Source organism: Aquarana catesbeiana, linkage group LG08 (assembly GCF_042186555.1).
Source record: "Aquarana catesbeiana isolate 2022-GZ linkage group LG08, ASM4218655v1, whole genome shotgun sequence".
NCBI classification, from domain to species: Eukaryota; Metazoa; Chordata; class Amphibia; order Anura; family Ranidae; genus Aquarana; species Aquarana catesbeiana.
The window spans coordinates 291,470,256-291,493,004 of record NC_133331.1 but is presented as its reverse complement, the minus strand read 5'-3'; the positions used below and the strand labels follow the sequence as shown (position 1 = coordinate 291,493,004).

At 47.0% G+C, this 22,749-nt stretch overlaps 1 protein-coding gene across 1 annotated transcript; it reads right to left on the bottom strand.

The window, feature by feature from the left end:
- Positions 1 to 15,671: 15,671 nt before the first annotated feature.
- On the bottom strand, positions 15,672 to 21,825 carry LOC141104827 (uncharacterized). The gene is made up of 6 exons (XM_073594601.1): positions 21,663 to 21,825; positions 21,031 to 21,386; positions 20,738 to 20,941; positions 20,451 to 20,657; positions 20,160 to 20,295; positions 15,672 to 19,960 (listed from the first exon to the last, which is right to left on the bottom strand). Exons 3-6 carry the CDS (start codon positions 20,876 to 20,878, stop codon positions 18,792 to 18,794), a joined length of 1,653 nt encoding a protein of 550 aa, XP_073450702.1. The 5' UTR covers positions 20,879 to 20,941; positions 21,031 to 21,386; positions 21,663 to 21,825; the 3' UTR covers positions 15,672 to 18,791.
- Between the last annotated feature and the right edge of the window lie 924 nt (positions 21,826 to 22,749).

The window sequence follows — 22,749 nt, the reverse complement described above, 5'->3', positions numbered from 1 at the left end:
GCTATCATTGAACTGAGCTCCCTGAGGACTCATGGGTGTAAACCATCAGGCCCTGGTTAATTGTTGGCTATCATTGAACTGAGCTCCCTGAGGACTCGTGGGTGTAAACCATCAGGCCTCGAAGAATTGCTGGCTATCATTGAACTAAGCTTCCTGAGGACCCATTGGTGCAAACCATCAGGCCCCGGTGAATTGTTGGCTATCACAGAACTAAGCTTCCTGACGACCCATGGGTGTAAACCATCAGGACCTGGTTAATTGTTGGCTATCATTGAACTGAGCTCCCTGAGGACTCATGGGTGTAAACCATCAGGCCCTGGTTAATTATTGGCTATCACTGAACTAAGCTTCCTGAGGACCCATGGGTGTAAGCCATCAGGCCTCGTGAATTGTTGGCTATCAGTGAACTTAGCTCCCTGAGGACTCATGGGTGTAAACCATCATTGTTGAATTGTTGGCTATTATTGAACTGAGCTCCCTGAGGACCTATGGGTGTAAACCAGGGGTAGGCAACCTCGGCCCTCCAGCTGTTTTTAAACTACAAATCCCATGAGACATTGCAAGACCCTAACAATCACAGGCATAACTCCTAGAGGCAGAGGCATGATGGGATTTGTAGTTTCACCACAGCTGGAAGGCCAAGGTTGCCTACCCCTGGTCTAAACCATCAGGCCCAGATAAATTGTTGGCTATCACTAAACTAAGCTTCCTGAGGACTCATGGGTGTAAACCATCAGGCCCTGGTGAAAATGTTATATTACACTTTTCAAGTCTGCTTTGGACCCCGTTTTCTGACAAACACAAAAAAGAAGATCTAATATGCAGGTGGTCATTATCAATAAAATTATTGGCTGATATCATTCAGCTCCCACACTACCCTGGACCAATATATTACAGCTCACCTGTGCTGATCTCTGTAGGAGTGTCCTCCTCTATGAATGTCCTCGTCATTCCAGCCTCCTCCGTATATTGCTGATCATCCCTCACATACGTCTCTTCTACTTCACCCTCAACTTTCATGTTCATCAGATCTTCACCCTAAACCAACAGAATGGCAGAAAATAACATCTGTAACATAGAAGTATTTATGATGTGAGATCACATAGAAAATATCATCTTGTAGAGTCCACACATCATCTCCACATGTCAGAGTGTTCAATCACTTTATGTTCCCGACCCTCAACTCCACCTACCTGATGATGGTGAGGGATGGTGTGACCTTCCTGTGTGGAATCCCGGGAATACAGAGGATGGGGACATCTCTCTGGTGGGTTTCTCTTACTAGGTGGCTCCATCATGTCCTTGTGTCCTTCAGAAAACTCCTCTATCGCTCCATACTCCTCATCCTCCTCTTTATACTCTTCTTTAACAACAATATTATAATCCCAGAAGTTTCCATTCTGGATAAATAATAAAACATTTATTGTAACAAACATGCTGGTGTATAAATCATTACTACCAGAGGTTGTTCCTCATCTACCTGATGATGGTGAGGGATGGTGTGACCTTCCTGTGTGGAATCCCGGGAATACAGAGGATGGGGACATCTCTCTGGTGGGTTCCTGTAGCTGGATGACTCCACCATGGTGTCCTGGTACAGATCTTTGTGTTCTTTTGGAAACTCCTCCATCACCCCATCCTCTGTATTTATCTCTTCTTTAACCTCAACTTTAGAATCTCTCAGGTTTCCACTCTGAATATATAAAAGCCATATAATGTAACAAACATGCTTGTGTATAATTCTTAAACATCAGTGATTGTTCTTAATCTACCTGATGATGGTGAGGGATGGTGTGATCTTCCAATGTGGAATTCCAGGAATTCAGAGGACGGGGACATCTCTCTGGTGGGTTCCTGTTACAAGGTAGCTCCATCAAGTGCTTGGGTTCTTTCGAAGACTCCTTCATCTCCACCTCACCATATTCCTCATTCTCCTTTTTACGCTCTTCTTTAATAACAATATTATAATCTCCGAGGTTTCCATTCTTAATAAATAATAAGACATTCATTATAACAATTGCATTCATGTATAAATTATAACTATCAGTGATTGTTCCTCATCTACCTGATGATGGTGAGGGATGGTGTGATCTTCCTGTGTGGAATCCCGGGAATACAGAGGAAGGGGACATCTCTCTGGTGGGTTCCCATTACTGGATCCATCTGTAGGAAACACACACACTGACTGAATACATTGTTTCTATGTGTTTATCAGATGATGGGGGATCTAGGTGGACCCTCCGTACTGCTCTCTCCTTTACAATAAAGTCTCCTCTTACCCGGTGATGTGAGGGGCGGCTGATTGTCCATCATGACATCCTTGTAGAGATCCTTGTGTCCTTCTAAATACTCCCACTCCTCCATGGAGAAATAGACAGTGACATCCTGACACCTTATAGGAACCTGACACACACAATGATACAGTCACCATCCAGACACATCCCTTGTCTGTTATGTCCGAGAACTCCCAGGGCAAGACACATCCCTTGTGTTGAACCTTCACAGATGTTAGGAATGGTTACTTTCCCCTCATTATTCCTACATTTGTCATAGCAGCCTTTCTGCAGATCTGCCTCCTGTGTTCCCAAAGACCAGCGGGCGTGCTAGTACCTGTATTTCCATGGCTTTAACTTGCAAGGTTCTACTGATAAGTCTTATCCAATAAGACTTGCGTTCAAAACTGGTTGGCCACCTGTTTTTGATCCAATTGGTTTACCCATCCAGCCAGACCATCTACCCATCTATTTAAGCGGCGCTCGCTGCCTCAGGCTCTGCCAGACCAACAGCTAGTGTTCCTAATGTCAGGTCACCCATTGATTTCCAAGTCATTTCCTACTGAACCGCCAATTCCTAGGGGAGAAGATTCCTAGTGTACCCCCTAGTGCTTCCCAGTGTCCCCGACTTCCTGTGAAGTGACCCCTATACTCCTAGTGTTCTACGTTCTAAAAAGACTCCTAGTGACCCCCCGATATTCCTAGCGATCCTGTAGCCGGATCCCCCTTTTTCCAAGCATGTCCCAGTGTGATCTCTGTACCCCCCAGTGTCTTCCAGCCGATCCCCAGGTCCCCCCAAAAAATAATTAACCTAAATAATTAAAGTCCCCCCCCCTCTCCGTCATCACACGCAGAAGAAAACGCATACGTAAGTCGCGCCCGCGTATATTAACGTCGTTCAAACCACACATGTGAGGTATCACCGCGAACGTTAGAGCGAGACCAATCATTTTAGTCCAAGACCTCCTCTGTAACTCTAAACTGGTAACCTGTAAAATATTTATAAAGCGTCGCCTATAGGAGATTTTTAAGTACCGATGTTTGGTGCCATTCCACGAGTGTGCGCAATTTTAGCGGAGAATTCCTGGATTGGGGTCCCTTATCACCCCCCTGAAGTCCTCCTCCTAGCTGGAGCTCTTCTTTAACTGGGGGGGGAGTGATGGGAGTTTCTTTTCCTGTTCCATGCACTCCTCCTGTTAAGGGGTCTCCTCCTCATTTCCAAGGGTCAGTACACCTGGAAGTGCGTGTGTGTGTGTGTGTGTGTGTGTGTGGGGGGGGGGGGGGGGGGCTGACTCCTTTGGCACTATGTTAGCAAATGCCATAACCATCCCATATGTTGGCACTGCAAGCACTTTTATTAGCCCTCTACTACTCCCCCTGTGGGGGGGGGGGGGGGGGTCACATGTTGACATCTTTCTCCTTGGACACCAGCTGACTTTGTCCCAGCACTGACTGCAAGGGAGCCACAGTGGGATTTGTCTTTAAAAGTAGATTTTTCCCACCACTGCTCTGCCAAACCCCCCCCCCCCCCCCGTACTACTCCCCCATCCCGATCCCTTGCGCATCCTCCCAACAGTGCTGCTGGCCTGTTTCCCCCTCCACCTGGCTGTAGCTGATGCTGGGGCAGGAGATCAGTGCTGTGTTCAGATGGAGGGGGGGTGGAGGTAAACATGTTAGTCCTTTCCTGAATGAATACAGTGAGCAATCAGTACTCCTGTGTTCATTCTTCACTGAAGCATAGTAAACTGTGTTTACTATGCTATGGTTTGTGAATAAATAGAAAGTCTCTCTACAGACTTTTATTCATTTATACGCAGTGCAGCCGATGCTGCAGAGAAAGGGAATGAGGACCAGATGTCTTTAGTTACTTTCTTTGTCTCAAAAGACTGACAGGAGAGATCATACTGGGGGACAAATTCACCTGGGATTGGGAGGGGGAAGGAATATACTGAATTACAGACTACCTGTGGGGGATGTACTGAGCTGCAGGATTGGGGGGATTGTACTGGGGACAGACTGACCTGGGGGGACTGTACTTGGGGCAGACTGACCTGGGGGGACTGTACTTGGGGCAGACTGAACTGGGGGGACTGTACTTGGGGCAGACTGAACTGGGGGGACTGTACTGGGGGACAGACTGCCCTAGGGGGATTGTACTGGGGGACAGACTGGCCTGGGGGGATTTTACTGGGGGCAGACTGAACTGGGGGGCAGAATTATACTGGGGGACAGACTGACCTGGGGGATTGTACTGGGGGACAGACTGGCCTGGGGGGATTTTACTGGGGGCAGACTGAACTGGGGGGCAGAATTATACTGGGGGACAGACTGCCCTAGGGGGATTGTACTGGGAGCAGACTGAACTGGGGGGCAGAATTATACTGGGGGACAGACTGACCTGGGGGGAATTGTACTGGGGGCAGACTGACCTGGGGGGGTTGTACTGGGGGCAGACTGAACTGGGGGGCAGAATTATACTGGGGGACAGACTGACCTGGGGGGAATTGTACTGGGGGCAGACTGACCTGGGGGGGTTGTACTGGGGGCAGACTGAACTGGGGGACAGAATTATACTGGGGGACAGACTGACCTGGGGGGATTGTACTGGGGGACAGACTGGCCTGGGGGGATTTTACTGGGGGCAGACTGAACTGGGGGGCAGAATTATACTGGGGGAATTGTACTGGGGGGAATTGACCTGGGGGGAATTGTACTGGGGCAGACTGACCTGGGGGGAATTGTACTGGGGGACAGACTGAACTGGGGGGCAGAATTATACTGGGGGACAGACTGCCCTAGGGGGATTGTACTGGGGGACAGACTGGCCTGGGGGGATTTTACTGGGGGCAGACTGAACTGGGGGGCAGAATTATACTGGGGGACAGACTGACCTGGGGGATTGTACTGGGGGACAGACTGGCCTGGGGGGATTTTACTGGGGGCAGACTGAACTGGGGGGCAGAATTATACTGGGGGACAGACTGCCCTAGGGGGATTGTACTGGGAGCAGACTGAACTGGGGGGCAGAATTATACTGGGGGACAGACTGACCTGGGGGGAATTGTACTGGGGGCAGACTGACCTGGGGGGGTTGTACTGGGGGCAGACTGAACTGGGGGGCAGAATTATACTGGGGGACAGACTGACCTGGGGGGAATTGTACTGGGGGCAGACTGACCTGGGGGGGTTGTACTGGGGGCAGACTGAACTGGGGGACAGAATTATACTGGGGGACAGACTGACCTGGGGGGATTGTACTGGGGGACAGACTGGCCTGGGGGGATTTTACTGGGGGCAGACTGAACTGGGGGGCAGAATTATACTGGGGGAATTGTACTGGGGGGAATTGACCTGGGGGGAATTGTACTGGGGCAGACTGACCTGGGGGGAATTGTACTGGGGGACAGACTGACCGGGGGGAATTGTACTGGGGGCAGACTGAACTGGGGGGCAGAATTATACTGGGGGACAGACTGCCCTAGGGGGATTGTACTGGGGGCAGACTGCCCTAGGGGGATTGTACTGGGGGCAGACTGCCCTAGGGGGATTGTACTGGGGGCAGACTGCCCTAGGGGGATTGTACTGGGGGCTGACTGCCCTAGGGGGCAGAATTATACTGGGGGACAGACTGACCTGGGGGGATTGTACTGGGGGACAGACTGGCCTGGGGGGATTTTACTGGGAGCAGACTGAACTGGGGGGCAGAATTATACTGGGGGACAGACTGACCTGGGGGGAATTGTACTGGGGGCAGACTGACCTGGGGGGGTTGTACTGGGGGCAGACTGAACTGGGGGGCAGAATTATACTGGGGGACAGACTGACCTAGGGGGATTGTACTGGGGGCAGACTGAACTGGGGGACAGAATTATACTGGGGGACAGACTGGCCTGGGGGGGATTTTACTTGGGGCAGACTGACCTGGGGGGAATTGTACTGGGGGCAGACTGAACTGAGGGGCAGAATTATACTGGGGACAGACTGACTTGAGGGGACTTGTACTGGGGGACAGACTGACCGGGGGGAATTGTACTGGGGGCAGACTGACCTGAGGGGCAGAATTATACTGGGGACAGACTGACCTGAGGGGCAGAATTATACTGGGGACAGACTGACCTGGGGGATTGTACTGGAGGCAGACTGAACTGGGGGGAAGAATTATACTGGGGGACAGACTGACCTGGGGGGATTGTACTGGGGGCAGAATTTTACTGGGGGACAGACTGACCTGGGGGATTGTACTGGGGGCAGACTGAACTGAGGGGCAGAATTATACTGGGGGACAGACTGACCCGGGGGGATTGTACTGGGGACAGACTGACTTGAGGGGACTTGTACTGGGGGACAGATTGACTTGAGGGGATTGTACTGGGGGGCAGACTGACCTGGGGGAATTGTACTGGGGGCAGACTGACCTGAGGGGCAGAATTATACTGGGGGACAGACTGACCTGGGCGGAATTGTACTGGGGTAGACTGACCTGGGGGGCGGAATTTTACTGGGGGACAGACTGACCTGGGGGGATTATACTGGGGACAGACTGACCTGGGGGGATTGTACTGGGGGGCATACTGACCTGAGGGGCAGAATTATACTGGGGACAGACTGACCTGGGGGATTGTACTGGGGGCAGACTGACCTGGGGGCGGAATTATACTGGGAGCAGAATTATAATGGGGGGCAGACTGACCTGGGGGGATTGTACTGGGGACAGACTGACCTGGGGGGGATTGTACTGGGGGACAGACTGACCCAGGGGAATTGTACTGGGGGCAGACTGATTTGGGGGGAAATGTACTGGGGGACAGACTGACCTGGGGGGGAATTGTACTGGGGGCAGACTGACTTAGGGGGAATTGTACTGGGGGCAGACTGACTTGGGGGGAATTTTACTCGGGGCAGACTGACCTGGGGGGAGGAATTATACTGGGGGACAGACTGACCTGGGGGGATTATACTGGGGGGCAGAATTATACTGGGGGATTGTACTGGGGGACAGACTAACCTGAGGCGATTGTACTGGGGGCAGACTGACCTGAGGGGCAGAATTATACTGGGGACAGACTGACCTGGGGCGATTGTACTGGGGACAGACTGACCTGAGGGGCAGAATTATACTGTGGTAGACTGACCTGGGGGGAGGAATTTTACTGGGGGGCAGACTGACCCGGGGGAATTGTACTGGGGACAGACTGACCTGGGGGGATTGTAGTGTGGGCAGAATTATACTGGGGGGATTGTACTGGGGGCAGAATTATACTGGGGGGATTGTACTGGGGGCAGAATTATACTGGGGGATTGTACTGGGGGCAGAATTATACTGGGGGATTGTACTGGGGGCAGAATTATACTGAGGGGATTGTACTGGGGACGGACTGACCTGGGTGGAATTATACTGGGGGAATTGTACTGGGGCAGAATTATACTGGGGGATTATACTGGGGGCAGAATTATACTGGGGGACAGACTGACCTGGGGGGATTGTACTGGGGGCAGAATTATACTGGGGGATTGTACTGGGGGCAGAATTATACTGAGGGATTGTACTGGGGATGGACTGACCTGGGTGGAATTATACTGGGGGAATTGTACTGGGGGCAGAATTATACTGGGGGACAGACTGACCTGGGGGGATTATACTGGGGGGCAGAATTATACTGGGGGATTGTACTGGGGGACTGACTAACCTGGGGGGATTATACTGGGGACAGACTGACCTGGGGGGATTGTACTGGGGACAGAATTATACTGGGGGGATTGTACTGGGGGCAGAATTATACTGGGGGATTGTACTGGGGGCAGAATTATACTGGGGGATTGTACTGGGGGACTGACTAACCTGGGGGGCAGAATTATACTGGGGGGATTGTACTGGGGGCAGAATTATACTGGGGGATTGTACTGGGGGACTGACTAACCTGGGGGGCAGAATTATACTGGGGGGATTGTACTGGGGGCAGAATTATACTGGGGGGATTGTACTGGGGGCAGACTGACCTTTCAGCCACACCCACTGTTGATCACGACGCCGCAATACTACTCTTCTCGGGGCACCCAAAATGGTGTCCCAGGTCTTTTACAATTCTATAATGTATACTGCAAAAAAAATTTTTTTTAAATTGCTGTGTGCCGCTAAAGTGTTTTTGGGTTCGGCATGACAAAAAGGTGGAAACCCTAGTCCTTACACCTCCATCTGCTGGAGATAAAAGACATCACAGTGACTATGGAGGAAGAGGACGGACATGACGGGGGGTTACTGGGTGTAAATAGAAAATAAGATCTTATTACCTCCTCTACTGCCAGGTCCAGCAATGTCTCCTCTCTACTTCCTCCCGACTCACCTCTCACCCGGAACTTCCTGTTTATACCTGACATCACTTCCTGTCTTCCATAGAGACTTCTTGTCTCTATGGTAGTGGTGAGATCACCACCTTGTGGAGCTCAGAGGAACTGCAGCCCTGAGAAGTCTCAGAGTGTAAAAATACACTATATTGTCAAAAGTATTAGGTCACCTGCCTTTACACACACACGCATAGCTCCCAATTGTCCCTGATTTCGAGGGACTGTCCCTGATTTCGAGCAATGTTCTTCTGTCCCTCTTTCCTCCTCATTTGTCCCTCATTTTGGTCTGATCTATATAGTTGTAAGTAAAATGCACTTTTTATCTTTCAAAAAGTGTTTCCCAGTCCTAAACCTTTCATCCAAATTCTAAATTGCTGCGTTTGTACATTTTAAAAGCCAACATAAAGGAATATTGTAGATTTAATAAACCTTTTTTTTTGGTTACTTCTCCTTTAAGGGGGTGTGTCCTATGCCTACATATGTTTGCTAGTCGGTGTCCCTCATTCCCACATAATATGCCAGACAAAAGTCTTATGTTTGTATGATGATCCTTCACATCACAGTTCCCCCCCCCTTTTATATCACAGTTCCCCCGCCCCCCCCCCCCCTTTATACCACAGCACCTTCATTTACATCCCACATTCCCCCTTTTACATCACAGCCCCCCCTTTACACCATAGCCCCCCTTTACATCACAGCCCCCCCCTTTACACCATAGCCCCCCCTTTACATCACAGCCCCCCCCCCTTTACACCATAGCCCTCCTTTACATCACAGCCCCCCCCTTTACACCACAGCTCCCCCTTTTTCACTGCAGTCACCCTCTTTACACCAAAGTGCCCCTTTTACATTGAAATTCCCCCCTTTACACCACAATGCCCCCTTTTACATCACAGCCCCCCCCCCCCCATTTACACCACATATTCCCTTTTTATATTGCAGCCCCCCCTTTACACCACAGTGTCCCCTTTTAACATTGCAGTCTCTCTCCTTTACATCAAAGCACCCCCTTTTACATTGCAGCACCCCCTTTTATACCACTGTGTCCCCTTTTACATTGTAGTCTCCCCCATTACACCACAGTGCCCACTTTTATGTCACAGAACCCCCCCCCCTCTTTACATCACAGCCCCTCTTCTGTCTTCAGCCCCCCTTTCACATCACACCCCCCCTTACATCACAGCTCCCCTTTTACTTGAAAACCCCCTCAATTTTACAGCAGTGTCTTTAGTCCCTCCTTCACATCACAGTCCCCCTCCTTTACACCCCAGCTCCCCTCACATAAAAAAAAAAACCCTCACTTTGCATCACAGCCTCCCCCTTGTTTCTTTTTTGGGTGCTGAAAGTCAGTTTAGGAAGGATGGCAGAACACTGCAACTCCTCAGAGGCGGGGTTTGTCCGGCGAGCACTGGAGAGACTCAGAATCAGACACGGACTAGGTGGCTATTGGCTCAGAGGCCGCTAAAACTGCAGCGGATCGGTTTTAGAATTTACAGAGGAACATATGGGAGCTAGGGTTGCCACCTGTCCAGGATTCACTCAGGGAGTTCGGGGTTTTGAATTTGGCCACACCCACTGGCACGCTCTGTGCGCTACATTTCTACTCCCCTTGGGGCACCCAAATGTGTCCCAGGTCTTTTTATAATCATATAGTGTTTACTGAAAAAAAAAAATTTAAAAAGTGCCGCAAAAGTGTTCGGGTTTGGCTTGAAGAAAAGGTGGCAACCCTAATGGGAGCTCATCTGAGTCAGCAAAAACCATGTGATTTGAGCCATACCGTCATGTATGACTGAAGAGGAATCCTCCTTAGACAGCGCAGAGAAGGTGGCCATATCTGATGGAGCTAGGAAAGACTTTTGAGGAAGGTAGTCACAAAACCCAACCCCTGGTATCAAGTGTAGGGTCAGATGGCCAGATGTAACCATGGTCACTCTAACTGGGCACCAGAGACAGACAGAAGATTGGAGCTCCGTGTGGCTCTTTGCCTTTGCGAAAGAGAATGTAGAAGACGTCCCGAACCTCCACCTACCAGGTAACATCAGAACTCAGTCCCTCAAAATGAACTGCATCCTTGGTGAAAAATCAATGGGAAGGAAATTGAAATGCGATCATCAGTCCAAATAAGAAGGTAGCTTCGAGAGCTCAGCCCAATCAGCATACTCACCGAGTAAATCCGGCCATACTTAGAGCAAAATTTGGCCGATCCAGCAGCGATCCATGTATTGGCAGGCTGATTGTGCCCAAGTCAATCCATCAATCGACTTGGGTTCAACCAGCCTATTGGATTTTTTTTTTTACATGCATGTGGCTATACAGTCGTACCTTGGATTATGAGCATAATTTGTTCCAGAAGCATGCTTGTAATCCAAAGCAGTCATATATCAAAGTGCGTTTCCCCATAGAAACCAATGGAAACTCATATAATTTGTGCCACTGCTGGTGTACGCAGTACCGCATGTGGCCAGAGGTGCGGGGGCGCCGGAGACACCCAGAAAAACACCCGGAGATGCTCAGAGACCACTTGGAGACGCTCCCTGTTCCCGAGTGTCTCCGGGCGTCACTGGCACCTCTGGCCAAATGCGGTACTGCACACCTCAGAGGCTTGAATCCTGCTCGTCTAGCGCAGTGGTTCTCAACTCCAGTCCTCGGGACCCACCAACAGGCCAGATTTTAAGTATTACCTTGGGGGAGATGCAGACTAGAATACTGCAATCACTGAGCAGCAAATGATATCACCTGTGATGTATTTCAGTTATCTTGCAAACCTGGCCTGTTGGTGGGTCCTGAGGACTGGAGTTGAGAACCACTAGCGAGACAACGCTCGCAAATCGAGTCAGGATTTTTTTTAAAAATAGCTCGTATTGCAAACGCTCGCAAACCGCGTTACTCGCAATCCGAGGTTTTACTGTAGCTGTTATTAATAATCATTGTGTTTCCTGGAAGGCTTCTCGTGCTCCCCCTTCTGGCAAAACACAATAGAACTGCAGGAATTGATCGATTTTCTTTCGTTCTACATTTGGGGGAAATCAAATCATCTATGGGCTGCTTTAGTCTTCCAAGATTGGGCAAGTGCTGACGCAATGCCAATAGTTCTGGAGCTGCAGAGCACTCTGTGGCTAACTTTAACCAGAATAGATTCTGGAAAGTTCCAGACATAGAACCCAATGTCTGAAGGTTACTTCTAGGCTATCCTTGCAATATCCAGACTAGCAGGGTCTGGGTGCGGAACTCCAGAGCTAGGCTGAGGAAACATGTCTTCAGATATCTGCAAAGAATCAATGTCCGTCCTTCTAGGATACCAGCAAAAAAAAAAAAAGAGGCATGCTGGTTGTAGGAGGAATATTCCTGGTTTGGTCTACAATTTTTTTTTCTTTTTGTTTCCCTGTGCCCCATCCTCCTGTAGGCAGCAATATAACTCAACAGTTAATGGACGAGAAAGCAATGGGGCTTTTAGAACCATTGTCAAAACTGCAATGCCTGGGGAAGTATTGTGAGGGGTCCAGGAAGCTTGCTTCCTTATTAACTATAAGCTCATCCACAAGCAACCCCCCTTCAATCCTGCTTTACCATCCCCTAATATTCCTAATTTTTCTTTTAAATAAAGCCGTAAAAACCCATGTTTCCACTGTCATGTGTTTCTCACCCACACCTCCTCCAGGACAGAAGACTGGTGATCCAGCACTACAGCCTGTGCCTTCACCCACAAATCCTCTAAAGTGGCATCATTACTCATGAAGTCTTCAGGAGCCTGAGAGGACCCCACCATTGGACTGCCAAAAGAAAGTGCCAAAATCACCCAGACAGAATTGAAGGCACCTAAAGAAGAGACTTTTATACTGGGATATCTTTTTATCTAACATAAAAAAAAATAGTTGGTGGGAAATTGATGGCAAGAGACCAGCTTCAAATTAGAACTGTAGTTAGATGGCCTCCGCCCATAAGCTTTTCCTCATAGCAGGGGTTCAAAACTCCGGCCACATCAGCATTATAGTCGACCTCAAAGGGCCAGCTGTATCCGTAAGACTAGATGTCCCAACAGATGTCAAGAGCCCCCCCCCCCACCCTCCCTTACATCACAGTGCACCCCCTGATCTTGTTCTGCTTCCGGGAAGAAGCTGGGACGGAGGTGTGAAAAGGAACACAGTGCAGGGTCTGGAGGAAGACCAGAGGAGGGCTGGAGTCTGGCGAATGCGGAGACCAGGGGGAGGCGAAGACAAGGGAGTGCCGTGGCTGCACAGAGAGGCACAGGATCTGTAGGAGTTTTGTCTTGCTCTCTGCTGCTGACTGCTGAGATGGTAGGAGATGGAAGAAGGCACCCACAAGCTTCTCCCTGGCTACTCAGAGAAGCTCAGGATCTGTCAGAGGACTTCTGCTCTCCTCTCTGCTGCTGACTGCTGAGACATGGTGGGGCGGAGACAAGGGGGATGCCGCAGCTGCAGGACAGGTGCGAGGACCACATGCCCTGGTGGGTCGTATTCGGCCTGCAGGCTTTGTGTTTGACACAAGTGCCTCATAGCAATACACACCTTAATTACAGGAGTCTTCGGCAAGTTCTTCTTGATTAGTGGATGGACCTTTCCTCTGCATATACTTAGAGCTCACATTATGAGGCATGCCTTCCAGTCCATGAAGCATTTAATTATGATCCCAGATTGTGTAACAGCACATCCCCAAGGGGCAAGTCGCATGATCGCCCTGGTTTAGAGGTAGAGGGTCGAACGACTCTAGACCACATGAGTCAAAAACCCGCCAGGCCATTTCATGTGGCCCTTGTACCTCTGCTGCATCTCTGGCACCACGTTGTCTCTGCCCCACCTTGTCTCAGCAGTCGGCAGCAGAGAGGAGAACAGAAGTCCTCTGACAGATCCTGAGCTTCTCTGAGCAGCCACAGGGCGCCTTCTTCATCCCCCCCCCCCGTCTCAGCAGTCAGCAGAAGAGAGGACAGAACTCCTCTGCCAGAACCTGCACATCTTCATGCAGCAATGGAGAGGCTCGTCTCTCTTCCCACCTCAGCAGTGAGAACAGAACTCTTCCTACAGATCCTGCACCCTCTTGTCTCCACCTCCCCTGGTCTCAGTATAGCTGACTCCAGCCCTCCTCCAGACCTTGAACTTCCGGGTTCCCAGCTCTGCCCCCAGCTTCTTCCTGGTAGCAGTACATGGTAAGAGGGTGCACTGTGATGTAAGGGAGGGACATCTAGTCTTGCAAATACAACCCGCCCTCTGAGGGCAACCATAATGGTGAAGAGGCCAGCGATGAAATTGAGTTTGTGTCAGAAACCATGAATCAGACTGAGACAGAAGCACAGTTAAATCACACTTGTTTAATAATAATAATAAACAGGTAAACAGAGTAAACGTAGTCAAAACATAGCCAGAGTTCAGGAACTGGAAAGGAAAGTCAGACAAGCCAAAACATCAGTAAGCCAGAGATAAGCGTAGTAGAACAGCAAGCAGGATCTGGAGCCAGAAGGAATGTCAGCCAAGCAAGTCTTTAACAGGAACACAGGAGAGCGTCTCCAGAGATGTGACCAAGGCGAAGGCAAAGATCATCTGGGCTGGACGGCTTAAGTAGGCAGAACTGACGAGCAGGATATCATCAACAGGTGAGTCACTGTGGAGAGATAGGCGCTGGCAATTAGCCAACAGCTGAGCTTTGAGAAGGAAGAACTGAGCCCAGCCCTGACAGTTTGACACCCCCGCTCTAGACATAGCCAGGGTTCAGAGGCGTATCTACAAGGGTCACATCTGCGACCCGGTCCCATGCTGCTTCTCCTCCTTTCTCTCCCACAGGCAAGCAGCTGCTGCAGGAGGAAAATGGAGAGATCGCTTCCTCTATATGCAGCCAACTCTCCTACCCAGCTTCTTTCTGCCCCCCCAGCTCTGCCGGTTCCCCCCTCCCCTCTTCCACCATCTGCTGCAGGGGGATCTGTCAAGATGGAGAGCGGGGATGGGGTCGGTAAATGTGTTACTGGCCCCTTCCTTGTCTGAATGAATAGATTCAGTGTACTGATTGTTCATTCATAACTGGGGCATAGTAAACTGTTTCCTATGCTTCCGTTTGTAAATGAAGGGGAAGCCTCTGTACAGGGTTCTTCCTGTCCAGTCATTCTGTGCAGCTGAGGCTGCAGAGATGGAGATTGAGGGTGGTGTCCTCAATCTCCTTTCTTTGTCTCAAAGGTGGAACATCAGAGGTCAGTTTAGATCCCTGATATCTCACCAAAGCCCCCCCCCCCCCCAACGGGGCTCCTTAAAAAATTGTAAAAAAATAAAAATGTAAATAAAAAATAATAATAAAAAAATCTAGACATGCGCACTGCCGAAAAATGTGTTCATTTTTGCTTCATACGTTTTTCTGGTCGTTCGTTATGATCTAAATTCGTAAATTCAAAAATTTGCAAATCCGAAAATCCAAAAATAAGAAAGGAAATCTGAAATCATAACAAACTGACTATTAATAACTATTACTAACTATTAAATTATAGGTATTGAAATTTCCTTTCAAATGTGGCTGCTAGTCAACCTAATTAATACGAATTTATCTGAAGTTACGAATTATCCGAAATAACGAATGCCGCATCTAAAAAAATGGAACAAAATGAATTATTAATAACAATAATCAAGTTTTGATTATTATTTATTATTAATAATTCGTTAAGTTCCAGCATTTGTTATTTCAGGTAATTCGTAACTTTGGACAAATTTGTAATTTGTTACGTTCACTAACAGCCAAATTTGAAAGGAAATTCCAATACCTATAATTTAATAGTTGGTAATAGTTAGTTATTATTAGTTAGTTACTATTTCAGATTTTCAAATTTGCGTATTTTCGTTCTTTTGAATTTTCGTTCTTATTTTCGGATTTTCGAATTTCCGAAATTTCGGATTTAGAATTTTCCAATTTCCGAATTTTCTGAATATTCGAATATTCGGATTTTCTTTTACGATTTTCGGATTTTGAATTTCTGAATTTTCCGAATTTTTGAATTTCCTGAAAAATTCGTTAAAACGGGTTTTCGTTAATTCGGATATTGCCAAATTAACGGAATTTGTCAGGATTTCTTTAAAAACAGAACGAATTCGGAATGAAACGAATTGCACATGTCTAAAAAAAAACAAAAAACGACTGATACCAGTGGCAAAGCTACAGGGGTCACAAAGGTCCCATTTGCGACCGAACCTTGACGTTCTGCCACCGGGCTCAGAAGGAAGGACCCCGGTCGAGGGTCAAGGGGGCCCTTCATGGTTTCTTGCACGGGGGGGGGGGGGGGCCTGAGGGTTCTAGTTACGCCACTGCCAGGTTTTATGGACATCTGTCCTTTCAGGAGCAAAGACCCCTTGATTCCCACACCTTGCAGGAAAAATACATTTAGATGGGACAGAACACTTATTTTTTTTTTTTTTTTTTTATTTAAGAAATAACCACAAAAGGGACAAATGCATGAGGAGTATATCAAATGGGAATGTATCACTCAAAGGATTTAATATCATAGACATTACAATAAAATCATGACGTAATGAGGTATTAGGAGCCTATGAGACCTTTTCCCATTCAGCCATTGGATTTTTATTAAAATTTAAAGGGACAGTTTAAAAACATAAAAATATATAATAAAATGAATTTTAAAAAATTTAATTTTTTTTTTAAATAAAAGTGCCCCCGTTCCCGAATGCAGTAGTGAACGCATACCTAGGTCGCGCACGCATAAGTAAATGGTGTGCACACCACACATGTGAGGTATTGCCGCGAACGTTGGTGGGCAAAAATTCTAGCCCTAGATCCTCCTCTGTATCTCTAAACCGATAGCCTGTAGAATTTTTTTTTTTAAAATGTCGCCTATGGAGATTTATAAGTACCATTCTTTGGCGCCATTCCACGAGCATGCACAATTGTAAAGCGTAACATGTTAGGTATCTATTTACTCGTGGTAACATCATCTTTCATACTGTAGAAAAAAGAAAATTGGTTACATATTATGTTTTGTTTTAATTTATTAAAGTGTATTTTTTCCAAACAAATTGCGTTTGAAAAACCGCTAAGCGAAAAACCGTATAACAAAATTGCAATGACTGACATTTTATTCTCTAGGGTCTCTACTAGAAAAAAAAAAAAAAAAAAAAAAATAATGTTTGGGGGTTCTAAGTAATTTTCTAGCAAAAAATACAGATTTTTACTAAACAACAAATGTCCGAAAAAGGTCGGGCCCGACCCCTATTATCAGCAGGCCTGCGGGCTGGTAATTGTATGGCAAGGGCCAAATGTACAGCCTGTCAGGATTTGAACCCACACCTGAAAGTTCGAGTTCACCGAGTATTTATTCCATAAAAATAATCACTAAAATCCATGTGTTTCCAATATGTTTTAGGGGCCCAAAGGTTACACCCCTTCCTCAGGGGTTGAGGTATTTGATTTAAATCAAAAGTGGACTCTAGAGGTTGGAAGGGTCGCAGGTATCGGCATCATTTGTGGCAGCCTTTAACCACTCCAACAACAGATAAGGTCAGATATTAGCCAAGGATGAAATGAGGGGGCAGGTTATGGCAATAGATAAGGAGATCTCTAAGTTAAAAACCACATTGTTACATACAATACATATAAGAATACAGTGAAAGGTTACACAACAATAAAAATAAAACACACTAAGTCAGTATGCAAAATCCATAATCTGGGAGATGTTGATGTTTTCAGTGAGGAGAATGACGTTGGTGATCCAGAAACACAGCTCGACTCCTCACAAGACTGGGCTGTTGGTATTCATGCTGATCCTCTTGTTTAGAGGGACAGGGGGCATAGAAAAGATGGAGGGGGGTTCCTTTATGTTGGATGTGATGTGAAAGTGAGGAAGAAAGATGATTATGTGGTTGGAGAAGTGGTTGGTGTTCCAGAAACATGGCTTGACTCCTCGAAAGACTGGGCTGTTTGTATTCATGCTGATCCTTATGTTTAGAGGGACATGTGACATAGAAAAGATGGAAGGGGGTTTCTCTATGTTAGATGTAAGGAAGAAAGATGATCTTGTGGTTGGAGATTTGGTTGGTGTTCCGGAAACACGGCTTGAAGCCTCAAAAGACTGGGCTGTTTATATTCATGCTGATCCTCTTGTTTAGAGGGACACGGGAAATAGAAAAGATGGAGGGGGGTTTCTCTATGTTAGATGTGATGTGAAAGTGAGAAAGAAAGATGATCTTGTGATTGGAGATGTAGTTGATGTTCCAGAAACCCAGCTTGACTCCTCAAAAGACTGGGCTGTTCTTATTCATGCTGATCCTTTTGTTTAGAGGGACACAGGACATAGAAAATATGGATGGGGGGTTTCTCTATGTTAGATGTAAGGAAGAAAGATGATCTTGTGGTTGGAGATTTGGTTGGTGTTCCAGAAACACGGCTTGACTCCTGAAAAGACTGGGCTGTTTGTATTCATGCTGATCCTCTTGTTTAGAGGGACAAGGGACATAGAAAAGATAAGGGGGGGGGTTCCTCTATGTTAGATGTGATGTGAAAGTGAGGAAGAAAGTTGATCTTATGGTTGGAGATGTAGTTGGTGTTCCAGAAACACGGCTTGATGCCTCAAAAGACCGGGCTGTTTGTATTCATGCTGATCCTCTTCTTTAGAGAGACATATGACATAGAAAAGGTGGAGGGGGTTTCTCTATGTTAGATGTGATTCGAAAGGGATTAAGCAAGATAAATCGAAAGGGGTCTGTTATACTGAGGATGAGGGTTCTTGGATGGTCGAATGGAGAATTAAAACGGCTGGAGAGGAGGACAATGGGGTTAATGGAGAAGGTGGTAGCATTGACAGAGGGTGAAACAAGAAGAGATGGTGGAAGGTTGTGACAGTTGATATGGATATCCATGCAATACAAAATACACTAATAGGGATACAGCAAAATTTAGATAAACTATAGCCAATTACAGAAATACCAGTAGGCTGGCAAACAAAAAGAGAGAGCTTGATATTTTGGTGAGAAACACCATGATTAATGAGTTGGTGCTACAGAAACACTGCTCTACTCTGTCCAAGACTGGGCTGTTGACATTCCTGCTGATATCCTTGATTTGAGGGACATAGAAAAGATGGAGGTGTTTGAGATCCCTGATGTACAGTAAAATATAATTCATATAGAAAACATGTCCTGAACGTTAATACACCTCAAGGGTTGTGTGTGCAGGACGCTAATACACCTCAAGGGTTGTGTGGGACCTCTGATGTCTGGTAAGACTGGATTTCTGTAAAAAACATTTCCCACACTCAGGACAGGAATACGGCTTCTCCCCAGTGTGCAATCTCTGATGTGTGACAAGCTGTGACTTCCGTTGATAATGTGTCCCGCACTCAAGACAGGAATACGGCTTCTCCCCCGTGTGAGACCTTTGATGTATGACAAGCTGTGATTTCTGCTGATAACATTTCCCGCACTCTACGCAGCCGTACGGCTTCTCCCCCGTGTGGGACCTCTGATGTTCGTCAAGTACCGATTTGCGCTTATAACATTTCCCGCACACAGAGCAGGAATACGGCTTCTCCGCCGTGTGAGACCTCTGATGGATGATGAGTTCTGATTTCCGTGGGTAACCTTGCCCACATTCAGAGCAGCAGAACGGCTTCTCCCCCGTGTGTAATCTCTGATGTTCGACAAGCACCGACTTCCGCTTGTAACATTTCCCGCACTCAGGACAGGAGTACGGCTTCTCTGCTGTGTGAGACCTCTGATGTATGACAAGGTTTGGTTTCTGTCGATAACATTTTCCGCAGTCAGGGCAGGAATACGGCTTCTCACCAGTGTGAGACCTCTGATGTACAGCGAGCTCCGATTTCCACACAAAACATTTCCCGCACTCAAGGCAGGAATATCTCCTCTCCCCTGTGTGAACTCTTTCATGTTTGACAAGTAGTGATTTCTCTGTGAAACATTTCCCGCACTCGATACAGGAATACGGTTTCTCACCCGTGTGGTATCTCTGATGTGCAGTAAGATTGGACTTGTATGAAAAACATTTCCCGCACTCAGGACAGGAATACGGCTTCTCCTCCGTGTGAGATCTCTGATGTCTGACCAGTGCCGATTTATAAAGAAAACTTTTTCCGCACTCAGGACAGGAATGTAGTGCCTCACCCGCATGCAGTTTATGATTCACGGTATCATATTCCCGTAGAAGAGATTCCCCATACTCAGGACTGGAATGTGTCTCCTCAGCCCCGTGAGATCCCTGATGTACAGTAAGACTTAAATCAGGGGGATTCCATGGTCTATCCACACTGTGAAGTCCACCATCCATAGTGGACCTCATTGTCTTTTCTCCTCCACAATCTCCTGTGATGTCCTCATCTTCCATTTTACTACCTGGAGATAAAAAGATACATAGATTATCAGAGCTGAATAAATGCCTCAAATAAATCTAATGTGCAGGATAGGTATCAGTAGAGGGCAGCCACCAATTTCAAGCAATTGTTGGCTGATATCACTCAGTCCCCGCCTTACTGTGGACCAATCAGTGAGCAGTAACAGAGCAAAGATAAGAGAAGAATATATTATGGGTCACCTGTGCTGATCTCTGTAGGAGTGTCCTCCTCTATGAATGTCCTCGTCATTCCAGCCTCCTCCATATATTGCTGATCATCCCTCACATTCGTCTCTTCTACTTCACCCTCAACTTTCATGGTCATCAGATCTTCACCCTAAACCAACAGAATGGCAGAAAATAACATCTGTAACATAGAAGTATTTATGATGTGAGATCACATAGAAAATATCATCTTGTAGAGTCCACACATCATCTCCACATGTCAGAGTGTTCAATCACTTTATGTTCCCGACCCTCAACTCCACCTACCTGATGATGGTGAGGGATGGTGTGATCTTCCTGTGTGGAATCCCGGGAATACAGAGGACGGGGACATCTCTCTGGTGGGTTCCTGGTATTAGGCGGCTCTATCATATCCTTGAGTTCTTCTGAAAACTCCTCCATCCCTCCATACTCCTCATCCTCCTCTTTATATTCTTCTTTAACAATAATATTATAATCCCCGAAGTTTTCATTCTGGATAAATAATAAAACATTCATTGTAATAAACATGCAGGTGTAAAAATCATAACTATCAGTGATTGTTCCTCATCTACCTGATGATGGTGAGGGATGGTGTGACCTTCCTGTGTGGAATCCCGGGAATATAGAGGACGGGGACATCTCTCTGGGGGGTTTCTGTAGCTGGATGACTCCACCATGGTGTCCTGGTACAGATCTTTGTGTTCTTCCTCCATCACACCATCCTCCTCTTTTATATCTTCTTTAACCTCAACTTTAGATTCTTTCAGGTTTCCACTCTGAATATATAATAAAAATGACATCAATGGTAACAATGCAGATAATGTACAGATCCTAATGATACTATCAGTGATTGTTCCTCATCTACCTGATGATGGTGAGGGATGGTGTGACCTTCCTGTGTGGAATCCCGGGAATACAGAGGACGGGGACATCTCTCTGGTGGGTTCCCATTACTGGATCCATCTGTAGGAAACACACACACTGACTGAATACATTGTTTCTATGTGTTTATCAGATGATGGGGGATCTAGGTGGACCCTCCGTACTGCTCTCTCCTTTACAATAAAGTTTCCTCTTACCCGGTGATGTGAGGGGCGGCTGATTGTCCATCATGACGTCCTTGTAGAGATCCTTGTGTGCTTCAGAATGCTCCTCCATCACACCATACTTCTCATCCTCCTATTCTTTAATACCAATATTGCAATCCCCGAGGTTTCCACTCTGGATATATAATAAAACATTGATTGTAACAAACACGAAGTAGGAATGCAAATTAGTCGTTATGTAATTGTCAAGTTGGCCGATGCATGCTCACAGTGAACCTTTCCCCACTTACAGGGCTGGAATATCTGACTCATTACTTTTTCACCTTATCAGTTTATCCTAATGTATTGTACAACTTTTATTGGGTGTGGGGGATGGGGGTTTATTTCATAGCAGTTCTAAATGCACCTTCATTTAATAATCTCTAATTAGAAAGAAAGAAAAAAACATTACCTCCTCTAGTTCCTGGTCCAGCAATGTCTCCTTTCTTCTTCCTCCCGCATGGAAAGGAACTTCCTGCCTGTGCCTGACATAACTGCCTATCTGTCCCTGACATCACTTCCTGTCTTCCATAGAGACTTCCTGTCTGAGTAGACATGAGATCACCACCTTGTGGAGCGCAGAGGAACTGCAGCCCCAAGAAACATCTCGTAGTGTGAACAGGCCCTTGTTATTGTTGCCAAGTGTCTCGAATGCTGAAGGACAGTCCCGGTATTTTGGCTATTGACCCAATAGGTCCTCATCCTGCAGGTTCAAGGACGCTGTGTAGAGTGGCAATGAGGTGATGAACACTCTCTGGGTTCCAGCACTAGGCACTGCAATTATACCAGATTGTTGGGTGGAGAGATCTTCTTTCTGACAGTGAAAGTAGAACTCCGACCTCAGCAGAGAGGCAGTGGAGCTGGAGTGTGATCGGGTAAGTATAAGCACCAACCACCAATGATGGCCTGGGATTAGACTTTCTTCTCACTGACACCAACAATGGGAAGTATTTTACCCCACTGACACCATGGGGCTTTTTTGGTCCTACTGACACCAATGACGGGGCTTATTTTATCATAATGACACCATCATCGGGACTTATTTTAGCATAATGACACCAACAATGGGACTCATTGCATCCCGCTGACACCAATGAAGGGGCTTATTTTATCTCACTGCCTCCAAAGATGGGGCTTATTCTATCCCACTTACACCAATTGGACTTCTTTTATCCCACTGACACCAACAATGGGGCTAAATGATGGGACTTATTTTACCTCACTTACTCCAATTAGACTTCAGATATGTGCCACATAGTTTACATGAGGAGATATAGTATTATTAGTAGGTACCATCATCCTGAATATGAATAGGGCAAAGAATGAGGTTTGAGAGAGAAATCTACACAGGGACCTCTCTTACTAGGTCCAATCTCTTTCAAACAACTTTTTTATATAGGACTATTACGGTACCAAGGGAAATATAAAGAAACTTTAGTAAAAAAGTAAAGAAATTTATCTGAAATCACAATAAAAAGTCCTACAAGGGACGCATCATA

Excerpts from the sequence above, each read along its gene's own strand:
- LOC141104827 (XM_073594601.1), bottom strand. The coding sequence starts at position 20,878 with ATGGAGGAAGAACACAAAGATCTGTACCAGGACACCATGGTGGAGTCA. Across the intron at positions 20,658-20,737 it reads CCATCCCTCACCATCATCAG|AATGAAAACTTCGGGGATTA; the intron begins GTAGATGAGGAA and ends TTATTTATCCAG. Across the intron at positions 19,961-20,159 it reads TCCTACAGAGATCAGCACAG|GTAGTAAAATGGAAGATGAG; the intron begins GTGACCCATAAT and ends TTTTATCTCCAG.